At 38.1% G+C, this 21189-nt stretch overlaps 1 protein-coding gene across 1 annotated transcript in view; it reads right to left on the bottom strand.

The window, feature by feature from the left end:
- The window catches only part of UBE2N (ubiquitin conjugating enzyme E2 N), a 42444-nt gene that overhangs the window by 8578 nt on the left and 12677 nt on the right, over positions 1-21189 (bottom strand). The window contains exons 2-3 of the mRNA XM_077845805.1: positions 389-635; positions 63-203 (exon numbers count right to left, since the gene is read on the bottom strand). Coding sequence (XP_077701931.1) covers positions 63-203; positions 389-635 — 388 coding nt within the window. The remainder of the gene's footprint in view (positions 1-62; positions 204-388; positions 636-21189) is intronic.

Below are 21189 nucleotides of genomic sequence, written 5' to 3' on the forward strand. Positions count from 1 at the left end.
AAAGTAGTATATATTTGTTTTAAAAAGTAGAAGTGGTGCAAAGGAGAATGGATATTAAATACCTGTTTCTATGGCTTGGGCTTCGTTGGTCTTCCACTGCTCCGCTACATCATTTGCTAACGGATCATCTGGATTGGGAGCACTTAACAAAGCCTGGATCGATAGCAGAACTGTGCGGATCTGCAGTGCTGGGGACCACTTATCTATGAAGGCAACAGGCCCAGAATGATCAAGCATGAAACAACAGCCCCAGAACTACTGCATTTCATTCCCACAGATTTCTGTGGTCTTTATATAAGGCAAGTTTTCAATGTTCAGATTCTCAATATGGAATGCTTACGAAAAAAAGGAGAAATCTTAATAACATATTGATAAAGGTAACACTTACCTTTCAAAATATCTAAACATATTCTTCCCAACTTGTCTACATTAGGATGATAAATTTTGGTCATGAAACGTACTTTAGGGGCTGCCATTGGGTATTCTTCTGGAAGGAATAGTTCAAGTTTAAAAGTCCCTCCCTCAAAGGGGGAATCCTGGGGGCCAGCAATGACCACATGAAAATAACGGGCGTTGCTCTCATCTGGTTCTGCTTTAATGCCAGGAACCGGTTCTGCCAGCAAACGCTGGGTTTCCTATAACAGAAAAACATAATACATTTATGAAACATACGTTACTTTGCTAAACATCAAGTTAAAAATTAAGTTCACTTCTTGGAATTGGACTTAACAGAACATCTCCAATCTCCCCAAGGGTTTTTGTTTTATAAAACTCGAAGTTCAAAGAAAAGACTACTTAAATAATCCCAGTCACCTGAATGCAACTGCAAGTGAATACTGATGACATATACACTGCAGCTACAAACGTCTGAAAATATGTTGATAATAAAAATTAGACTAATGAAACCGATTTTATACTAAGAGAAGTGAAGAAGAGTGGTAAGGAGGAGACGAGAGAGAGAGAAGAGAAAAAAAGAAAATAACATATCTGGAACTACCAAAACCAAGCTGTTTAAAAAATAAAATTAGGGGCACGTAGCTGGCTCAGTCAGCAGAGCATGAAATTCTTGGTCTTGGGGTTATGAATTCGAGCTCCATGTTGGGTGTGACGATTACTTAAAAATGAAATATTTTAATTATTTTTAAAAAGTAAAATTAGTTCTAAAAAGTTACTGAAAATCTTTCCTCTGAAAAACAGAAGAGAGAATGTAGGGGGGCCAATTGCCTGGGCACCTAAACAGGGCTAGAGAAATATATACAACCTGGACCCTTATCTGCTTCCCAACAACCATTAGTTCTCTTTTCAATCTTTCTCCTTTCTCTCTTCAAACCTCCAGTATCTCTATCCTCACCTTCACTTTTGGCTGATGACTCTGCTTTCTATTTCACAAGAAAACAGACACTTCCTTAAATTTCCCACTGTAGCACCTGTATACCCACCTTCAACGGTGTGCCCATGTGCTTTGCCTGTCGTCCTGTGGATGAAATGGTTGTCACTCTTGGCTAAGACTGATCTCTCCTCCAAAACAATGGATCTTATCTTCTTCTCACCTATTCAAGCATCTTTTCTCTCCTGAGTCATCAGTTCCCCTTCTTCACTGGATCTTTCCCCAAACTCTACTAACTTGCTTTAATTTCTCCCCATAAAAGCAAAAAATAATCTTGACCTTACTCTTCCCCCACCCTCCACCAACAAAAGCTCCAATGCTTTGCTGCTCTTTAAAAGTTACCTCTATTTGCTTGTCTCCAATATTTGTCCTCCCCTATCTTGAACACAACTCTCCAATCCGGGTATAGCCATTAACCTGCCTGTTGAGGTCACAAGTGATTCCCACACAGTTAAATCAAATAGTCAATGCTTAATCTTCATCTTATTTGACCTAAATGTAACATCTTACCCAGTTGGTCTGCCCTCCTCCTTGCAAAACATCACCCAGCTTCCTGTAGCCAAGCTCTCCTGTCTCCTGACTCTTCCTACTTGTCTGGCTGCAAACTCCTTGCTGGTTCCTCCCTGACTCCCCAACACTGAAGTGCACCAGGGCTCTGTCCTAGGGCCTCTCTATCTATACACTTCATAGTGATCCCATATTGTCCAATGAATCTAAATATTAAATGCACCCTGTATATGACCATCTCCCCAAATTCATATCCAGCACAGATCTTACCCCTGGATCATGCCTCTTCTATCCATAATGACCTGTTCAACAGCTCCTCTTGAGCGTCTAATAAGCATCCCAAACTTAGCATTACTTTCCTCACCCTCAACTTGTTCTTCCTTCAAAGCCTTCTTCATATCAGTTAACCATAAATCCATCCTTCCAACTGATCAAATCTTTTCCTTCATATCCCACCACATCTAACCTGATCGGCATATTTTGTTGGCTTGAATTTCAAAATCTGTTGGACTGCCTTCTTACCCCCTGCGGCTCCACTTCTCATCCAAGCCACCATCAGCTCTCAGCTGGCATACTGCAGTAGCCTCACTTTTGTTCTTCCTGCTTCTGACCTCATTCCCTAGCCCCTCTCCCCCTTAGGTCTGTGTTTCACGGACCTTTCAAAGTCCTTATAATGGCCCCCCAAGAAAAGGCTTTATATGATTCCCTCACTCTAGCTACTTTTATCACATCTTTAGCTATATTTCCCCCAACCTACTCCCATCGTGGCACTTTGCTCTAGCCAGATTAGCTGCTTTGTAATTTTCCAACCTGCCAGGCATACTCCTCCCTCAAAGGCTTTGCTCTTGCTTTTTTCCCCCTGAAATTTCTATCTGGTTTGCCCCCTCAGAACTCCTAAGATCTTCATTCAAATGTGTTTTCTCTGCAAGGCCTCCATAATGGAAACAAAAGCCCATTCCACCCTATCCCACACTGTCCCTATTCCTGTTCCCCAACTTTATCTCCATAGCGCTACAAACATATTACATATCTCACTTATTTTGTTCAGAATGGAAGTGCCATAAAAGGAGATTTGTAACTGTTTTATTTACTGCTATATCCTCAGCATTTGGAACCCTGCCCGGCACCACAGATGTTCAATAAATACTTGCTGAATTATGAATCTATTTGATGTTACAAACAAGTAATAAACTATCAGAATCGCATCTTTAACATTAAAGCAGTGTTATTCAAAGCAGGATGTGCACATCACAGGAGGAAGACAAAAGGATCCATTCAGGCATGGGAAGAAATAATCTAATTTCTATTTATAAACTTATTTTTAGCCCAAAATAGTTAACATACAATAAAAGAAACTGACAATACCATGTGTAATTTTATATATTAGTAATATACCTCTATGAATAGGCATGTGCAGTCGAAGTTTTAGAACACTGCTATATCTAAAGTTTTAGATATGAAAAACAATGAATAAGAATATTGTATTTACACTGCCTTCACTTAAGAAAAAACATACACCTTATACACCATTTCATTCTACAGTGTACAGGGCACATACTAAAAGAGATTTCCCTGTTATATACTGAAATAATCATAAGATGCAGATAAAAAATTAAACCCTTTCCCAAACTGTGTTAAACCCACAGCCATTTAAAGAAATATCTTCAGTACTTTAATTAGAGGCCAGTTTTTTTTTTCTTTTTGCTTTGGTTTAATCATGGCAATGCAAGGGAAAATGAGAAACTGAGCTGCTGTAAACTACTTTCAGCTAAATATTCTTTGGGTTCAAAGTAACACATTTTCAGAGCATTAAAAATCTCAAGAGGAGGGGCGCCTGGGTGGCTCAATCACTTAAGCATCTGCCTTTAGCTCAGGTCATGATCCCAGGGTCCAGGGTTCACACCCGGCATTGGGTTCCCTGCTCAGTGGGGAATCTGCTTTGCCCTCTCCCTCTGCCTCCCTCCCCACCCTCATATTCTCTTGCTCTCTCCCTCTCTCAAGTAAATAAAGTCTTTAAAAAAAAAAATCTCAAGAGGCAGTAATGAAGCCTCTCACTGTGGGAAGTCCTTCAACATGGAATTAGAAAAAAAAACAGCTGGCCTTCACTTTTAGCAAAAAAATAAAGATAATAAAAATATTAAGGATGAACAATAAGAATAAAAGAATAAGAAAAAAAAAAAACTGGATGGTACAATTCCTTGAATTCTGACCTCTCCTCATCTCCATCCTCCTATTGTTTTGCCCCAGGTCTTAATATTTTTAGAAATCCATTAGGAGGGAGACTGGGGAAAAAAAGGCTGGGGTCTAGGAACCCCAAAACCCCACTCCCTGGTTACACAAAGTAGTAGCAGCTCTATACAAAACTATAAAAAGCTGCCAGAAGGGTTTCCAAGATCAGATCCCAAAATAGCCTCAAAATCACTTAGAACACATTGTCAGATTTGTCAGATTTAGCATTCCTTCCTCATCTTCAGTTCCCCCTCAAAATAAGAGTCTTTCTAAAAATTGTGTATCTTAAACATATCACATGGCCTAATCAATTGTAAGATCTAATCAGAACACATTCTAGAATAAGCTTTTAGGTGTGGAAAACCTTTTGAAATAGTTTTCATATGTTCTCAAGTTCTCATGGATTTTGATATAATAAACAGATGCATCATTATTTGACTACATGGCACTGACTTCCCAAACAAACCCACAGCATAAATCATGGGAGGAAAAATGAATAAAAACCAAACCAAATGGAACAAGTCTCATCCACAGAAGCTGAAGTCAATTTTTTTCCCGAAAAAGGCAAAAGTGGATAGGAAATAAAATCCTTCCTGCTATTACTCACACATGGTTAAGTATGAAACACCTTCTAGTTTTGTATTATCCTCTGGTAGAAAAACAGCGAAGTACAGTGGGGTTTCATCAAGTCTAGAAGTTACGGGTTCAAATTCCTACTGCATTGCTAACTTAACCATTACTTTGAGCAAATAATTTACACTGCTCTGAGCCTCAGCTGACTTATCTATATCATAATTAAGATTACCTCTCATGCAGAGTTGCTTTGAAGATCAAAAGAGATACTATAAAGACTTAACAAATAAGATCACATAAGAAGGTAGCAGCCACATACAACCAACTCAAAAAGAATGTAGGAACAAAGCACAATAACAAACTTTAAGATTAAATAGCAGTTTGTTTAAAAAAAAAAAAACAGAATAACCGTTTGTTGCATTATGATCCTACTTGTTTAAATACTTTTAAAAGGAATTAAATAACATCAAATTGACCTACTCATCAATAGATCTACTGGGACTTGAAGAGCAAATTCCAGGATTATACCACAGTAAACTGTAGCCTTTGACTGTCGACTAAATTCCATTAACTAGGTCTTGTCCCATTTTAAAGTTCAATAACAACTTATGGTCACTATTAAGCAATCTAAGTTTTATTATACATTTTTTAAGGCAATGACTGAATTATGAACAGTAAAATTTTAGATAATAAATAGTATTCTTACAGAGTGGAGTGGCAGGGGCACCGGGGTGGCTCAGTTAGTTGAGCATCTTGATTTGGGCTCAAGTAAAGTCATGATCTCAGGGTCCTGAAATCTAGCCCCAGGTGGGGGCTCCACACTCAGCAGGGAATCTGCTTGAGAGTCTAGGCTCCCCCCCCCGGCCCCTCCCCCCTTCTAAGAAAGAGAGAGGCAATATGAGAAAAGTTGATCCAGTTAGTAACTTTTTTTTTTTCAATTAGTAACTTTCTATATATACTTCCAACATATATCTACAGCAATTAGGATTTTCCCCATTTAGAATATTCTCTGGCAGCACCTAGGTGGCACAATTAAGCAGTTAAGTGTATTCTCTGAAACACAAAAATGCAATGTATTACTAATAATGTTAATTGTGGATCTTTTAGATCATCTCACCCAAGAGCCATCTGACCATACTTGAAAACACTATCAATTTTGTTATCACAATCAGTCTTATCAAACTGAGAGATGCCTCAATGATGCTTACTCCATGTCTACTCCAATCTCTCTTAACTACATCTACAAGCAGTTCTAAAATATTAACAAACAGAGGCTCCTTTTTGGGGATTAGCGATACAGCAAAAGCCAAGTTTTCGATTGTAAACTACTTAAGGTCATCTACAACTTCATCATCTACAGTAAGTGGGCATTCAAAAAAAAATTTTTACCGTTTTTTGAGTGTTATGTCCCTATCATTTTATCCATGAGCCATGTGATTTTTACTGCACAATTCTGGTTAACACAATGAATTTTAGGAACACATAGATCTCATTATAACAGAACTGACTGTATTTATTCTGGCTGGGATTAGAAACAGAGACAAAACTGTGCTTAATTTCCCCACTACACCACATCCTTACAAAATCAGAAGTTCAGATAGAGGTGTGTACAGCATTTGATAAAAATGGGTGATGAATGTTTCTCTACAGCAGTGCTGCCCAACAGAAATATGAGCTGCAAATATATTAAATTTTCTGCTAGTCACATTAAAAAGTAAATAGTTAAAATATTTTATTTAATATATTCAAATAGCATCATTTCAACATGTAATCAATATAGAAATTAATATTTCATCTTTTTTTATCCAAAATCTTCAAAATCCAGTAATTTATAGTTATAATGTATCAATTTCAATAGCATCATTTCAACATGTAATCAATATAGAAATTAATACTTCATAATCTTTTTTCATCCAAAATCTTCAAAATCCAGTAATTTATACTTATAATGTATCAATTTAAACTAGCCACACCTCAACTGCTCAATAGCCACCTGGGGCTAGTAGCTACCATACAGGACAGTGAAACACAATCCTGTTATACTGTTACTCACAGATTATTAAAATAATTTGTTTCCTATAGTAAAATCTGGTAGAGAAACTTAAAAGTATCACCTTTTTCCCCTCAAAAAATTCTATACAAACAGTAATGTTACAACATCTGAATCACTAATAACAGGAATGTGGGTGCTACTGTTTGTTCCCGTCACAAGATTATGTCTGAAAATAATGATTTGTAGCAATTTCAAAAAAAACATAGTACAGACAGAAATTACTTAAAACAAGGCAACTATATGAAGAAATAAGGGTTAATCCTTTAAGAATCATTTTAATTTTTTTACAGTCCACACTACCCCCTAGTGGACAAAAGACCTCACTTATTTCAACCCCTTTTCCTTTGCAAATGGCTCATAAATTATCTTACCCTAATTCACTAAATTTTTTTTAAATGTTTATCCTAAAGTCAGATGAGAATAACAATTCAAGGCATATCCTCCACCTTCTTCTTTTTCTCCCTCTACTGCCACACACATAAACCTCACAATGTCCTTATCTGAAAAGAAGGAAAAATGGAAGAAGCTGTTTCAAACACTTAGGTACCAAGGATTAATAAACCCTGGGACGCCTGGGTGGCTCAGCAGTTGAGCCTCTCTGCCTTCGGCTCAGGGCGTGATCCTGGAGTCCTGGGATCAAGTCCCAAGTTGGGCTCCCTGCATGGAGCCTGCTTCTTCCTCTGCCTATGTCTCTGTCTCCCTCATGAATAAATAAATGAAATCTTTTAAAAAGGTGTGGGGGACTAATAAATCTTAAGATTTTAGACCAAGGTATCCCTTTAATGAAAAGCTTTATTTCTAGTTGGACTGACAAGCAGCAAGAAAGTACAGCTGACCCATGAACAACACAGGAGGTAGGGGCACCAACACCCTGCACAGTTGAAAATCTAAGCATAACTTTTGATCCCCCCCCCCCCAAAACTTACTTACTAATAGCCTACTGCTGACCAGAAGCCTTACCTATAAGGCAATTAACACATTTTTTATTTGTATTATATACCGTATTCTTACAATAAAGTAAGCTAAAGAACATGTTTTAAAAAAATCATAAGGAAGAGAAAGTACATTTAATACTACTGTACTGAATTTATCAAAAACAAAAAAAAATCCACGTACAAGTGGACTCGTGTAAGTGTATCCATGCAGTTCAAAGGCGTGTTCTCTTAGGGTCAACTGTACTCTGTATTCCACTTTGAGTAATAACATCCAAGAGATGGAGTAGAATGACCTGGGCTAGAAATCTGTTTTTTTTCCTCTCAACCCAAGACCAAATCAGTACTTCCACTAAGTTCAGTGAAAAGAAAAAGAAACTTGGAAGCCAGAAGGACTTCTGAAAAGCTAAGTATATTCAATCAACTTGTTTCTCAGGTCTGAATTAGTCTGGAAGCATCTCCCCTATACTTCCACAGTTTCCTGGGCATTACCACTACTCAATACAGCTAGGACAATAACTATTTGAAGATGCAAACTCCAGCTAGCATATAGTGGTGATCAAGTGCTAAACACATGCTTGTTCAAAGAATAAATGTATCCATGCTTAGGCACCACACAGAGCTGATATGCATTACTATACTTAACTGTGTTAGTGGGTAACTTCCACCCAGGAACAGCATTTAAAATTATTCCAATCACTGACAACAGACAAAAATCTGAAAATCGTACTAATAACAAAGCGTGCCACCAACAAGGAAAACCATTAGGCTGAATTCCTTGTCTACCACCCGCCCCCCCCCCTATTCTTCAGTTCCACCAAACACATCAGGTTGTACTATAGTCTGTGCCCCCAACCCCACCCCCACACTACTCTTAAATTCCATAAGGGCAGGAACTCTGCAATTCTCAAGCACTGAGCTCAGATATGCAGAGAATCAGTAAAAAATCAAAAAATAACTGTGCCAAACAGTGACTCTACATGTATTATTAACTCACTTAATCTTCATACCCGTTTTACAAATGAGGGAAATGAGAAACTCAGAGTGACCACTTATAACCAAAGCTAGCAAGTGGCAGAGCCAAGATTGAAATCCAGGTAACTGGACTCAGTTTGGCTTCAAAGCCTGATTTCTTAATTTCAATGTTATCTACAAAGACAATTAACAATATGAACAGTACATCTCAAATGTTTGGCAGGACTGTAAATAGCACAGAAGTTAAGGAAGTTCTCTTTTCAGTCCTTCATAATCATGAAGAAGTGCTTCATTAAAGAGGTAATTTAAGCCACAATATCACTTTTTTTCTTTTCATCCTTTGGGACTGGCAATTGAAGAAGAATACAGTCTTAGCCACATAAATGAAGTAGAAAAAACTATGCTTTGCTTGACAGAAAAATTGGTATATGCCATTTTGACCTGGAATTACCTATTATATGGTAAGCTACTGTGTCTATTTCTGATATTACATGAAACCACTATGCTCTGAAATGCTGACTGTGAAATATGAATTTACTAACAATTGTTTATTTTGTACATGACATTGTCATGTCAACTAATTCACAGGAAGAATAAAATACAGTACACCTTTGTCTCCTAAGAATTTATTTCACTGTGGGTATAAAATAGACATAAAAGCCAGTTTTTGAAAGATGCATTTTCGAATGGGGTATATGTCAAGGTTTGTTTTTTGGGTTTTGTTTTTTTTTTTATGTCAAGGTTTTTAAAGAAGGTACAGGTGTGATTAGGGATACTAATTACATGAACAACAGGAATAGACTGGGAGCACATTATGTTCTTGGTTATTCTAAAGACATTTTAAAAGTTTTCTGGAAAGATAACTTTACATCTCCATCTTTTTCCTGTTTTTTGAAAGATTTCTAAATATCGGTATCACAGTAAAGACAATGAAAAATACTCCATCATAAAACATTCATGAAATTCTTGATGGTAAAAATATCCTTTGAATACCCAGCACTGTAATTTGTAGATTCATGAAAGTGAACATCTCCATTTTTTCCTTGGCTTCTGATTTCATAGACAATATAAACACTCCACTGCCTGGACTTTCTCTAGCACTGGCTCAAAAATTTAAAATATTCCTTTAATGATCTGAATAACATAACCAACCGTCCTTTTTTTTTTTTTTTTTTCCCATCCTTCTGACTTAATGAATTCTGTGACTTAGGAATGATGTCTTAGAACTCTGAATAAAGAGACAATCTAGGGACGCCCAACTGGCTCAGTGGTTGAGCCTTCAGCCCAGGGTGTGATCCTGGAGTCCCAGGATCAAATCCCACATTGGGCTCCCTGCTGGGAGCCTGCTTCTCTCTCTGCCTGTGTCCCTGCCTCTCTCTGTCTCTCACGAATAAATAAATAAAATCTTAAAAAAAAAAAAAGAGAGAGAGAGAGAGAGACAATCTAGCTTACAGTAACACTTCATTGAGATTGCCTGCTGTTACAAGGTCCTTAAAGTACCATTAACAAATTCATCAAAAAGCTTTTTAAAAACTTGCGTATCTTAAATTCTGGGAAATATACAATTTAGTAGGTGGGGGAGGAAAGGTCTTCTGTATTCATATTGAATGAAAATAGGCAATTTTTTAAAATGCCTGTTTCTGTATAATGAAAACTAAAATTATGAGTGATGCATTAGCAAAAACCACTGAACTTGTACTTAAAACAGCATTTAAGTTAGAATTAATCTAGACTGTAGGTTTCTTTCATAAAATTTCAACTAGGTGAAGTTGATAATCCATTTTAAGGCCTTGATATGTGTAATTTCAGCCATCTGTCTACACATTTGCCTACTATTAAGCAATAGTAAAGTTTCCTCATTCATTCATATCTTCCCTCTCTCTCCTTAGTGTAATGTTGGAATTCGGAGCTTAAGAATGTCAAGGTTTGAAGTAATTGTTAGAAAATAGAAAAAGTTATCTACAGTCACACAGGATTATGCCTAGCAGCATAAGAAAAATGAGGTTCATAGTGGATGTTCGTCATTCCTTTATACTACCTGACAGGCAGACAGCCTTGTTGGGGAATAATGCCTCCCTCAACAGAAGCTTTAGTCTTAGAAAATTTCCTAACTTTCTACTGAGCATGTGAGACCTAGGCTAAATCAAAACCTGTATATACATCAAAGCTAAAATACAGAAGATCCATTATGGAGATAATAGCAATAGTTACCTCCAGACTACCACGGGAGAGGTTCTAGTACACAGCATCTCGTCTCCACCATGATGTGATTCTGAGCCTAATGTCTTTGGCACCCCTGAAGATTATGTGAGGTATCTAATAACTCAATAAATACTATTTCTACTTAAACTAGCCAAAGTTGACCTCCATTGCTTGCTAAAAATACAAAGGCTAAACTAGATAAAGAAGAAAGTGAAGAAAAAGTAAGAGTTAACAGACTAGGAGTTGGGGAGATGAAGAGGTTAAGAAGCTAAATATCTCTTTGGGATAAAATGAGGTCAAAGGAGAACATCAAAGTTGGCTAACCCCTTTATCAAAGAACTTCTATATAGTTGAACAGTCTTTAAAGAGGAAATTGATTTCACATTAAGAGAACTAACTTCAAATATATGGCCTGATATACCTACCAGGGAAAAAACTTGGAGCTAAAACATCTCTAATCCCAATTCTAACTGTATCAATTTGTTATACAACCATACACACTCATTTAACCTACCTAATCTTAAAATTTAGTCCCTTGAATATTTCAAAGGTTCTCTCTAGCACTAAATTGACTGAACATTTTATTATTGGAATGGGTTAAATCTTACTGTTATATGCTCCCTTCTACTAGAAGGTCCCCTTTTATAATTCTTTTCTTAAAAAAAAAATTGAGATAGAGCAGGGGGGAGGGGGCAGAGGGAGAGAGGTCCCAAGTAGACTCCATCCATGCCTAACATGGGGCTGAATCTCAAGACCCCAAGATCACAACCTGAGTTGAAACCAAGAGTCGGTCTCTGTCTCTCATGAATAAATAAATAAAATCTTTAAAAAGTGGGGGGAGTGGGGAGATCCTTGGGTGGCTCAGCGGTTTGGCACCTGCCTTTGGCCCAGGATGTGATCCTGGAGTCCCAGGATCGAGTCCCACATCGGGATCCCTGCATGGAGCATCCTTCTCCCTCTGCCTGTGTCTCTGCCTCTTTCTCTCTGTCTCTCATGAATAAATAAAGTCTTTAAAAAAAAAAAAAAAAAAAAGAAACCAATAGTCAGGTGCTTAACCAACTGTGCCACCCAGGCACCCCTATAATGCTCTTTTAACTTTGTTATTACTGTTCACTATTCCTCCCTCCCTGTTGAAGGGAAGAAGTATTATGGACTATATCCCCAGCATCTACTCCAATGTTCAGTATCTAAAGAAAAAATTTGTTGCTAATGGTACCACCTGTTTTCCCCAAATTTTTCCCACCTGCTCATTAAAGAAAAATAGAATATCGACTTAAGTAGCTATACTCCTAATAACTAAAATCTAGTTAACATTTTAGTATGTTTATATTTATTCTGATAAAGACAACAGCTCTTAAAAGCAGTTTTAATACTTTTACATTCTTTTTAATCTACTGTGCCAGTGCACCCCACTCTCCTGGTTGTTTTACAGGTAAATTAATCAACATTCATTGCAAACTATGTGGCATAGTCACTTTTATTGGCCTACAAGCTAATGGCTACACTTGTACAACTACCATATATTACCTACTCAATCCTTGATTATAGTTACTTCAGGTTTCAAATGTGGTAATCACAACAAAATTTAAATGCTAAATGCCTGAGGTTTCCACTCATAGGAAAGGCCTATGCTTGTATTAATAGGTAAGATGGACGGAAGCAGAGCAGCTGAAATTTCAGTGATGCAAACAAAAACAAGTTATAGTTGGTCCAGATCTGCATTTTTTTAAATTTTTTTATTTATTTGTGATAGTCACACAGAGAGAGAGAGAGAGAGAGAGAGGCAGAGACACAGGCAGAGGGAGAAGCAGGCTCCATGCACCAGGAGCCCGACGTGGGATTTGATTCCGGGTCTCCAGGATCGCGCCCTGGGCCAAAGGCAGGCGCTAAACCGCTGCGCCACCCACGGATCCCCAGATTTGCATTCTCAATCCAATTGTGCCACTGACACAATTTTGTCCAAAATCCAAACCACAAGAAAAAATTATTTTTTCACACACTGCATACTAACTATGAGATAAATTAGGAAGCAATTTTGTCTCCCCCAAAATAAGCATCTTTCAGCAAGGCTGCCATAATGCACCACTCCAAGTGGGGCCCATTCACATCACAGTCTGTATGAATGGCACCCCCTGAAATTGTGCAGTGCAAAATTCCAAGTACTTTGGATTAAAGAATAAAACTTCAGTTTAGCAGCTATACAAATCAACATCATTGTCAAACTCATGGAAAATGGATTATGTGGTAATTCTAAGGAAATCAAAAGAGTAATTCCAATAAAATCAGATTATTTACCTCAAATATCCCATTTTCCTACCCACTGGTGCTAAATGGGCATTCATTGTGCTGTAAAAAAATCCATGCCCCATAAAGGTTATTCATTTTGTGTTATTCATTTATTGGCACATAATTGACGAACACAAGTGTACCCACACTGAGATGATGATATTTATTCTTTCCAGATTTATAGTGAGCCAGCATCTTTGCAAAATCAGAAAACAGTAATAATATTATAAGTCTCAGTGTATTATGGCAGGCTCTCTTCTCTGCACTCTAACCCTCCCAACCACCTTAGAGCTAGATTAGTGTATTAAACAGAAAAAGGAAGATGTAGAGATCAAATGGTCTGTATAAGCTAGTACTTAGCACAGCTACAAGTCAGGCCCAGAAAAATTTCCCCACATTCTGTGCTCCTCCACGCACACAACCCAAACAGCTCCCCATTCCCAAATTCCTTTTGCCCTTCTTCAAAATTAAGTAGATCTAAGGCATTTAAGACACTGAGCATTATTTTGCCCACAAAGCAGCACTTCTACCATTTTGAAAAGTCAACTGTTTCTTGAGAGGTAAGCAACTGACAATGCTACTGACTAAAAAAGCAGTATTGTTGGGCAGTAGGGGTCGTGACCTTCTGCAGAAAGCTATCTCTTACACACTTTTCCCCCATACTGTCTGACTCCCCAGCTACATCAGTCCCTATAGGTCAAGGCCAGGGTGTAGGTTTGCAGCCTCAATACTGAGTACCACAAAGTGCCTCACATTCTACACCAGCTGAACGAACAAACATCTAACTACTTACTACTCAAAGAAACCCCAGAGAGGAAAGAAAAACACTGAGAAGGTAAAGGGGAATTCAAGAACTTCCAAAAAGCATAGGCCCAGGGCTTGAAAGAGCCAGACAGTGGCCATAAATGGTGGGAATATGCAGAAAAAAAAGGATTTTTTTAAAGTTTTAAGCCCAATCTTCATGAACTATTTCACACTTTTGCTCAAAAACTTTGCCCTTGCTATTTTCGTTACAAGTTGTTCACTTAAAGGGCCAACACTAAGCACCAGAGTATCGGGCTTTTGCCCCGGTAGCCTCAATAATCTAATAATCATTTTTCTCAAGTTTAATAATGATCATTTGATAATAACTAGTTGACATATTAAAGATTCAGTCTTCTACCTCAAGGTTTTTGGAAGATTTTGAAATGAAATTGCTCATGAAAACGAGATTAGAGATTTTAATATTTCACACAGTATCAATCTGGTTCGAAAGTCTTATCTTAAGAGATCCAGTAGAAGTATATAAACTACTTAGCAAATACTCTTCTGTGATTTCAGAGGACTATTTTGTCCTGTGCCACTGACCCAGAGAAGAAAATGACCCAGACAACTCAGATTTTAATGTAACTGAAATAAGCACAAATTTACATACTAAGGCAGACATATGATAGAGGATCCGTATACAATAGTCCTGGGTCACATTCACCCACTTCATGTGGGACAACCAGAGTCTTGCAACAACATAATATGAATGCTGAACTTAGGGGCTTGCTAGCAGTGTGAACTAATATATTATGTAAAACTGCACCTAAACAAAAATAACAAAATCTCTAACAAAAATTACAAAATAACAGATTTAAATGGTCCAATAGTGGTTTTCTTGAGGAAAGCAATTAGATGAGGTGGGAGACACTTCAGCTGAGTATCCTTTTGTTGAATTTTGTGACATGTCCAAGTACTATTTACTAAAATTTATTTATTTTAAATAAAATCACTCAAGGAAATTGAATAAGCATTGTAAGTAACCATATTTTGAAAGTGACAATGTCTCATTACCAAGACAACCCTTAAAACTCAGAATACAGATGCCTGGGTGGCTCAGCAGTTGAGCATCTGCCTTTGGCTCAGGGCGTGATCCTGGAGTCCCAAGATCAAGCCCACATTGGGCTCCCTGCTTGGAGCCTGCTTCTCTCTCTGCCTCTGTCTCTGCCTCTGTCTCTCATGAATAAATAAATAAAATCTTAAAAAAAAAAAAAACTCAGAATAGACAAAGATTTAAGAAAATGCTATTTATACTTACTGTTATGGAGAAAACTGACTCTCATATACATGGCTGGTGGGATTAGAAGCTAACCTAACCTTTAAAATTTCATGTCTTGGAATTTATCCCAAGGAAAAACTGTGAATGTGTTCAAAACCACAGCTCTGGAAATAATGATCACACCAAAGCTGATGGGAAAAAGATGTTGTAAAGGTAGTATGTAACACCAAAGAAAAATATCCTTCTACATAAGTGAAAACACACACTTCAAAACAGTACAATCTCTTGGTTAAGTGTTGTGCTGGGGTGGAATATTCCAAATCTTAACGAGATGGTGGTTTCATAGCTGTTGTGAAAACTTAAATGGTATACTTAAAATGGATGCATTACTTATATGTAAATTACGCCTTAATAAAGTTTATTTAAAAGGAAAAAAAAAGTGTAGTGTAGGTCTTGAGCTTATTGAGGGCAAGAAGTGGGTCTTAATTTGGGTAGACAGGGCTCCTATTCACCTGAGCATTTGTTGATATTTAGAGGCAAGAGCTACACTGACCAGGCATTTGAGAATTTGAGCAGTGGAGCAATGCAGGAGGAAAGAACGTAGAGGAAAAACACCAAGAGCCAATGAGATGGCTTATGACCACTGGATGCTAAACTCCTAACTCACCAATAAAAATTAGTCAACTTGAAGAACACTTGCAACTACATAGTGCACTCTTTACAGAAACTGTTGAAAGGGCTGAACTGTGTGTTTGGGTTACAAAGCATATACACAATCCCAGAACCACAGACAAAAGAAAACCTCAAGACCTTGAAAAATGGCCAAACCTTGGGCAGGACACTGAATTTTCAGAAGCCAATTAATTAGAAAGCTAGATAAATTTAGTTAGAATTCCAAGGTGTAGGGATGACACCCGAATTAATCCTTAAAACTAACCTGGATGTTCACACATGTTGTTTCATTTAAGCCTCAGAACCACCTCCAGAAACGTACACAAGTGGCAGAATGTGGGCTAGAAAGAAGCACACTGCAGTCAAGGGTTCTTTTATAATTGACAGCTGGAACTTGGAATCTTCAGCCTCCAGCAGTGCTTTCCATCTTATACATTCACATCAGGTGAATGACAGAGTTACAACTACAAGTAGCATATCTGAGCTAAAAACAGAAAATGTTTCTTAATTTGTTCTAATAGTATACAAAGAAGTGTCCTCAGAGCTGATGCAGTCACCCAGGATGGGGCAAGGGTACACTCCTGAGGTACCATTTGCCTGTTTGTCCCCTCTGGTATTTTCTCTCCCTACTTTTCTTCTCTAACATCCTAGCTTGAACGCATATAATTCTGGTCTGTCCTGAGATCTGAAGGTTGGTCCAAAAAAAGAGGGGGAAAGATTCAACTGATGTGGAACAAAGGCATTTCTCAATGGCATACATTGCTTACTCAAAAAAAAAAAAAAAAATCTGACCAACGGTGCGTATGTGGGAGGGGAGTTGCAGCAGAGGCCCCCTTACCCTAAGCTTAATCAAAACAAAAACATTTTCTAAAAATCTCAAAATCCCTAATTCAAGCCAAATACTGTCATATCTCTAGGGGTTTCTGCTCTTCCTTGTCCATCTTCAGCTGGCCCAGAAGGTCAGGCAGCTTTCTAGCTAAAACCTCTACACTGGGAAATTTCTCTGTGTCAGACGTAAAGTAACTGTCTCTCACCTATCCTACACTTTGTGATTCTGGAGTGGGATTCTGCAAACCACATTTGTGCTTTGCCAGGGACTCAGTATTAAACTGCAGATGAGAGGTGCTAAAGAGGAACTACAAGAGGAAACTTGCCTCTTCCAGGTTTCTCGTCTATCTGGGGTGCCTGTGAGAGCCCCATCCAACCTCCTTGCAGCACGTTCATTCAATTTGCAGTTCAGCCCACACTGAGAGGACCAGTGTAATCCTCATGTCCCTCAGAAGGGTGGGACCCTCTCTGGAGGTCTGCATCCCAGTTGGGGTTCTGCATCCCAAATTCCTCAATTTTAATAATTTCAATCTTTTCTCTGTCTTCTTCCCAAACTTGGAAGGGGTAGCTGCTTCCTAGTCTACCTCCACAATACTTTAAAGCTCACTTCACCCTTTCAGCACCCAAGTTAACAACTTTATGTACATGACAGCTCCCACATGTTCATAGAACTGCCACAGTAAGGATAAGCCCAGCTGCATGCACACCACCTAGGACTACTACCCCAACCCTCCTTGTCCTCCACTCTGCAAAGGATAAAAGGACAGTTGGGAAGTAGAAGGCAGTTATGCCAGTTAAGGAAATGCCAGAGAGCTGGCAAGCATCTCAGGTCCCTAGATGTCTGGGAACCCAGCCACTTGAATTGTGCCATAACTAAAATTAAATAATCAAAATCAGGATTCAAAGAGTGGTTTACTCGAAAGCACTAATTCAAAAAAAATATATGCATCCCTATGTTTACTGCAGCATTTATACAACAGCCAAGATATGAAAGCAACCCAAGTATCCATCAATAGATGAATGGACAAAGAAGATGCAGTGTGTGTTTGTGTGTATATGTCATGGAATATTACTCAGCTACAAAAAAAAGGATGAGATCTTGCCATCTGAGACAACATGGGTGGACCTAGAGGGTATAATGTTAATTAAAGTAAGTCAGACTGAGAAAAACAAATACCATATAATTTCATTCATGTGAAATTAAAACAAAAACAAAAAGCAGAAACAGACAGATAATACAGAGAATAAACTGCTGGTTGCCAGAAGGGATGAGCAAAATGGGTGAAGAGGAATGAGGGATACAGGCCTCCACTTACATAAGTCATGGGAATAAAGGTACAGCATAGAATATAGTCAATGGTACTATATAAATAGCAATGCCTGGTTACAGATGCTAGCTCTAGCTACACTTGTGAGCACAGCATAAGGTATAAACTTGACCAATTCAACTATGCTGTGACACCTGAGACTACTGTTATACTATTTGTCAAATATACTTCAATTTTTTAAAAAAGTGGTTTTACCGATATCAATATTAAGTTTCATAGACATTAGGACCAATATACCAAGATCTACCCTTCTTCACTTTTCAAAGTAGCAGACTACAGCTAGATGCTCTCCAGAGAACCATCTGATAATATACTCAAAGTAAGCCAGACCCAAGTGTGAATGACCCAAACAGAATTTCAAAATCTGGAAAGATTTCTGAGACTTCCAACTGCCAAACAACCAAATTCTCCCCAACCACACTTCTCCAGTACTCCTGACAGAAGACTTAGGGTACAGCAATTTTGCACACAGCTTACATAATACTTTGAGGCAACACTTTCACATATATGGGAGTCAAATGAATCTAAAGAAAAAGGTAACCTACAGAAAACAAGATTAAGGAAAGGGACAATCCCTGCAATCTCCTTGCCAGAGGATATAAATATCCCTTCCCCATCTCTCTCACTTCCATCATAAAGCTTTTTCAATAGTGATAAGAACAAGACTCTTAATATTGAAGGAATTGGGCAACATTTCTGTACTTTGCAATCAATCACACTTTTTCAAGATATTTGTTTTCCAAAAGAAGCTATGGCTTTATGATATAAAAGAGAACAGTATGAAACATCCACAATTTTATAATTTTTTTATTTTTTAAAAAGATTTTGTTATTAACGAGAGAGGCATGGAGGGGCAGAGGGAGGAATAGAAAAACTTTGACCACTCAGCACAGAAACAATGCGGGGCTCAATCTCATGACCCCGAAATCATGACCTGAGCTGAAACCAAGAGTCAGACACTTAACAGACTGCACCACCCAGATGCCCACAGTTTTATAATTTTAAAGTGAATCTTTGGACTTGGAATGCAGCTTGTTTGGAGTCTTAAAAAATACAACCTTCTTTCTTCCTTTTTCTTAAATGTTATTGTGTTTCTACCCTCTCCCTCCGGCTCCTGCTCCAGCCATACATTTGCTTTCTTTTTACTAAAACAAAATATTTAAATTAAATCATTTTCTGACTACATATGCCAGCTAATGGCAAAATGAAGTGGCTGATATATACCAATCAGAAAGAATTAAGTATTTTTTTCAGTCTGCCATAACAGAGGGAACGATCTATAACGAGCATAAAGAACAAAGGAGATATTAAACATACTAATACTTGTAATGTTTAATAAATTAACATCATAAATCATAACCAAAATTGGCTTGATGATTCAACTCAAGAAATAAAGGAGCACTTTGGAGTAAAGAATATTAAACCTGCTATAACTTGATTACTCGTAAATGGGAATATATCCTAATTTTACCTTCATTTTTTCATTGACGGCAGGCCTAAATAGCTGATTTTTTTAATACACACCTGTAGGGCATAGGGAACAAAAGCCTGCTCACCAACTAGGACTGGGTTCTTGGTTGTCAAGCCCAGCTGCATCCTACTACAGGAAAATCTGCTAAAGTAATCCCTACCATGATGGGGGGCAGCAACTGAATTTTCCAACACCTTTGTTTTACGGCCTTGTCATGGCTAATCCATTATCAATGAAGCAGTAGAAAATAATAAAAGCTAGTATTTATGTGTGTGAACCATCAGAGCAAGGGTCTATAGACTTTTTAAAAAGTATATATGGTGCTCAAAACTTTGACCCAGGCAGTGCCAAATATTTTATTTTTTTTCCAATGGTTACAAAGAGCAAATTAAAAAATAAGGAAATCAGCTTTAAAAAATAAGGAAATCCTTCCATTTGCGACAAGGAAATTTTGCTAAATAAGCCAAACACAGACAAATATGCATGATGATCTCACTTATGTGTGGAATCCTTAAAAACAAACAAAAAACAGTGGTTACCATAGGGGTTGAAAGGTGGAGGTAAAGGGACGATGCTCATCAAAAAGTAAAATCTTTCAGTTATAAAATAAGTGCTGTAGACCTAATGTATCACATGTGACAGTTAATAATGCATTGCAACAAAAAAGAAAAAGGGAAGTAACAGATACAAGTTTGTGGTAATCATTTCAAAAGGCATACACATATCAAAATATCATGTTGTACACCCTAAATATATGTTTGTATTTGTCAAAAAAAAATTTAAGCTTCTTTTTCACTATAATTAATGACTCAACAATAGAACCAACATTTGTTTCCCAGAGTGCCTTAACAAGATCCCAGAAAATAAAGCAAATGACCTAAATTTTATCCCTGATTTTCTTTTCACAGAACCTGTAAAAATAACAATACAGTATTTCTAATTTTAAGCCACAACCTACTTGGTTTTTTTTTTTTTATTTTATTTATTTATTCAACAGAGACACAGGCAGAGGGAGAAGCAGGCCCCATGTAGGGAGCCCGATGTGGGATTCGATCCAGGGTCTCTAGGATCATGCCCTGGGCCGAAGGTGGCGCCAAACCGCCGAGCCACTCAGGCTGCCCCACAACCTACTTGTTATTAAGAACGTAAAACAGTATTAACGCTCAAGGTTTTCCCAGGAGAGTAAAGGAAACAAACCCAACCAATACAGAACGCTGGGCAGTCACATTTGATGAGGGATGCTTCCCTGCAAACATGGCATAAATCAGAAGTTGGAAAATACACCATTTTGGCTAGTAAGCAGTATCCCTATCAGAAGTAATATAAACAAGGGGAGACAGGAAGAAGATGCCAATAAAAAGGCCAGCTTATAAGCCAAGTTAAAAAGTTTGAGCTTGGGATCCCTGGGTGGCGCAGTGGTTTGGCGCCTGCCTTTGGCCCAGGGCGCGATCCTGGAGACCCAGGATCGAATCCCACATCGGGCTCCTGGTGCATGGAGCCTGCTTCTCCCTCTGCCTATGTCTCTGCCTCTCTCTCTCACTGTGTGCCTATCATAGATAAATAAAATAAATTTAAAAAAAAAAAAAAAAAAGTTTGAGCTTTAGGGACGCCTGGGTGGCTCAGTGGTTGAGCGTCTGCCATCGGCTCAGGACGTGATCCCAGAGTTCTGGGATCGAGTCCCACATCGGGCTCTTGCATGGGAGCCTGCTTCTCCTCCCTCTGC

Source organism: Canis aureus, chromosome 13, assembly GCF_053574225.1.
Source record: "Canis aureus isolate CA01 chromosome 13, VMU_Caureus_v.1.0, whole genome shotgun sequence".
Classification (NCBI taxonomy): Eukaryota; Metazoa; Chordata; class Mammalia; order Carnivora; family Canidae; genus Canis; species Canis aureus.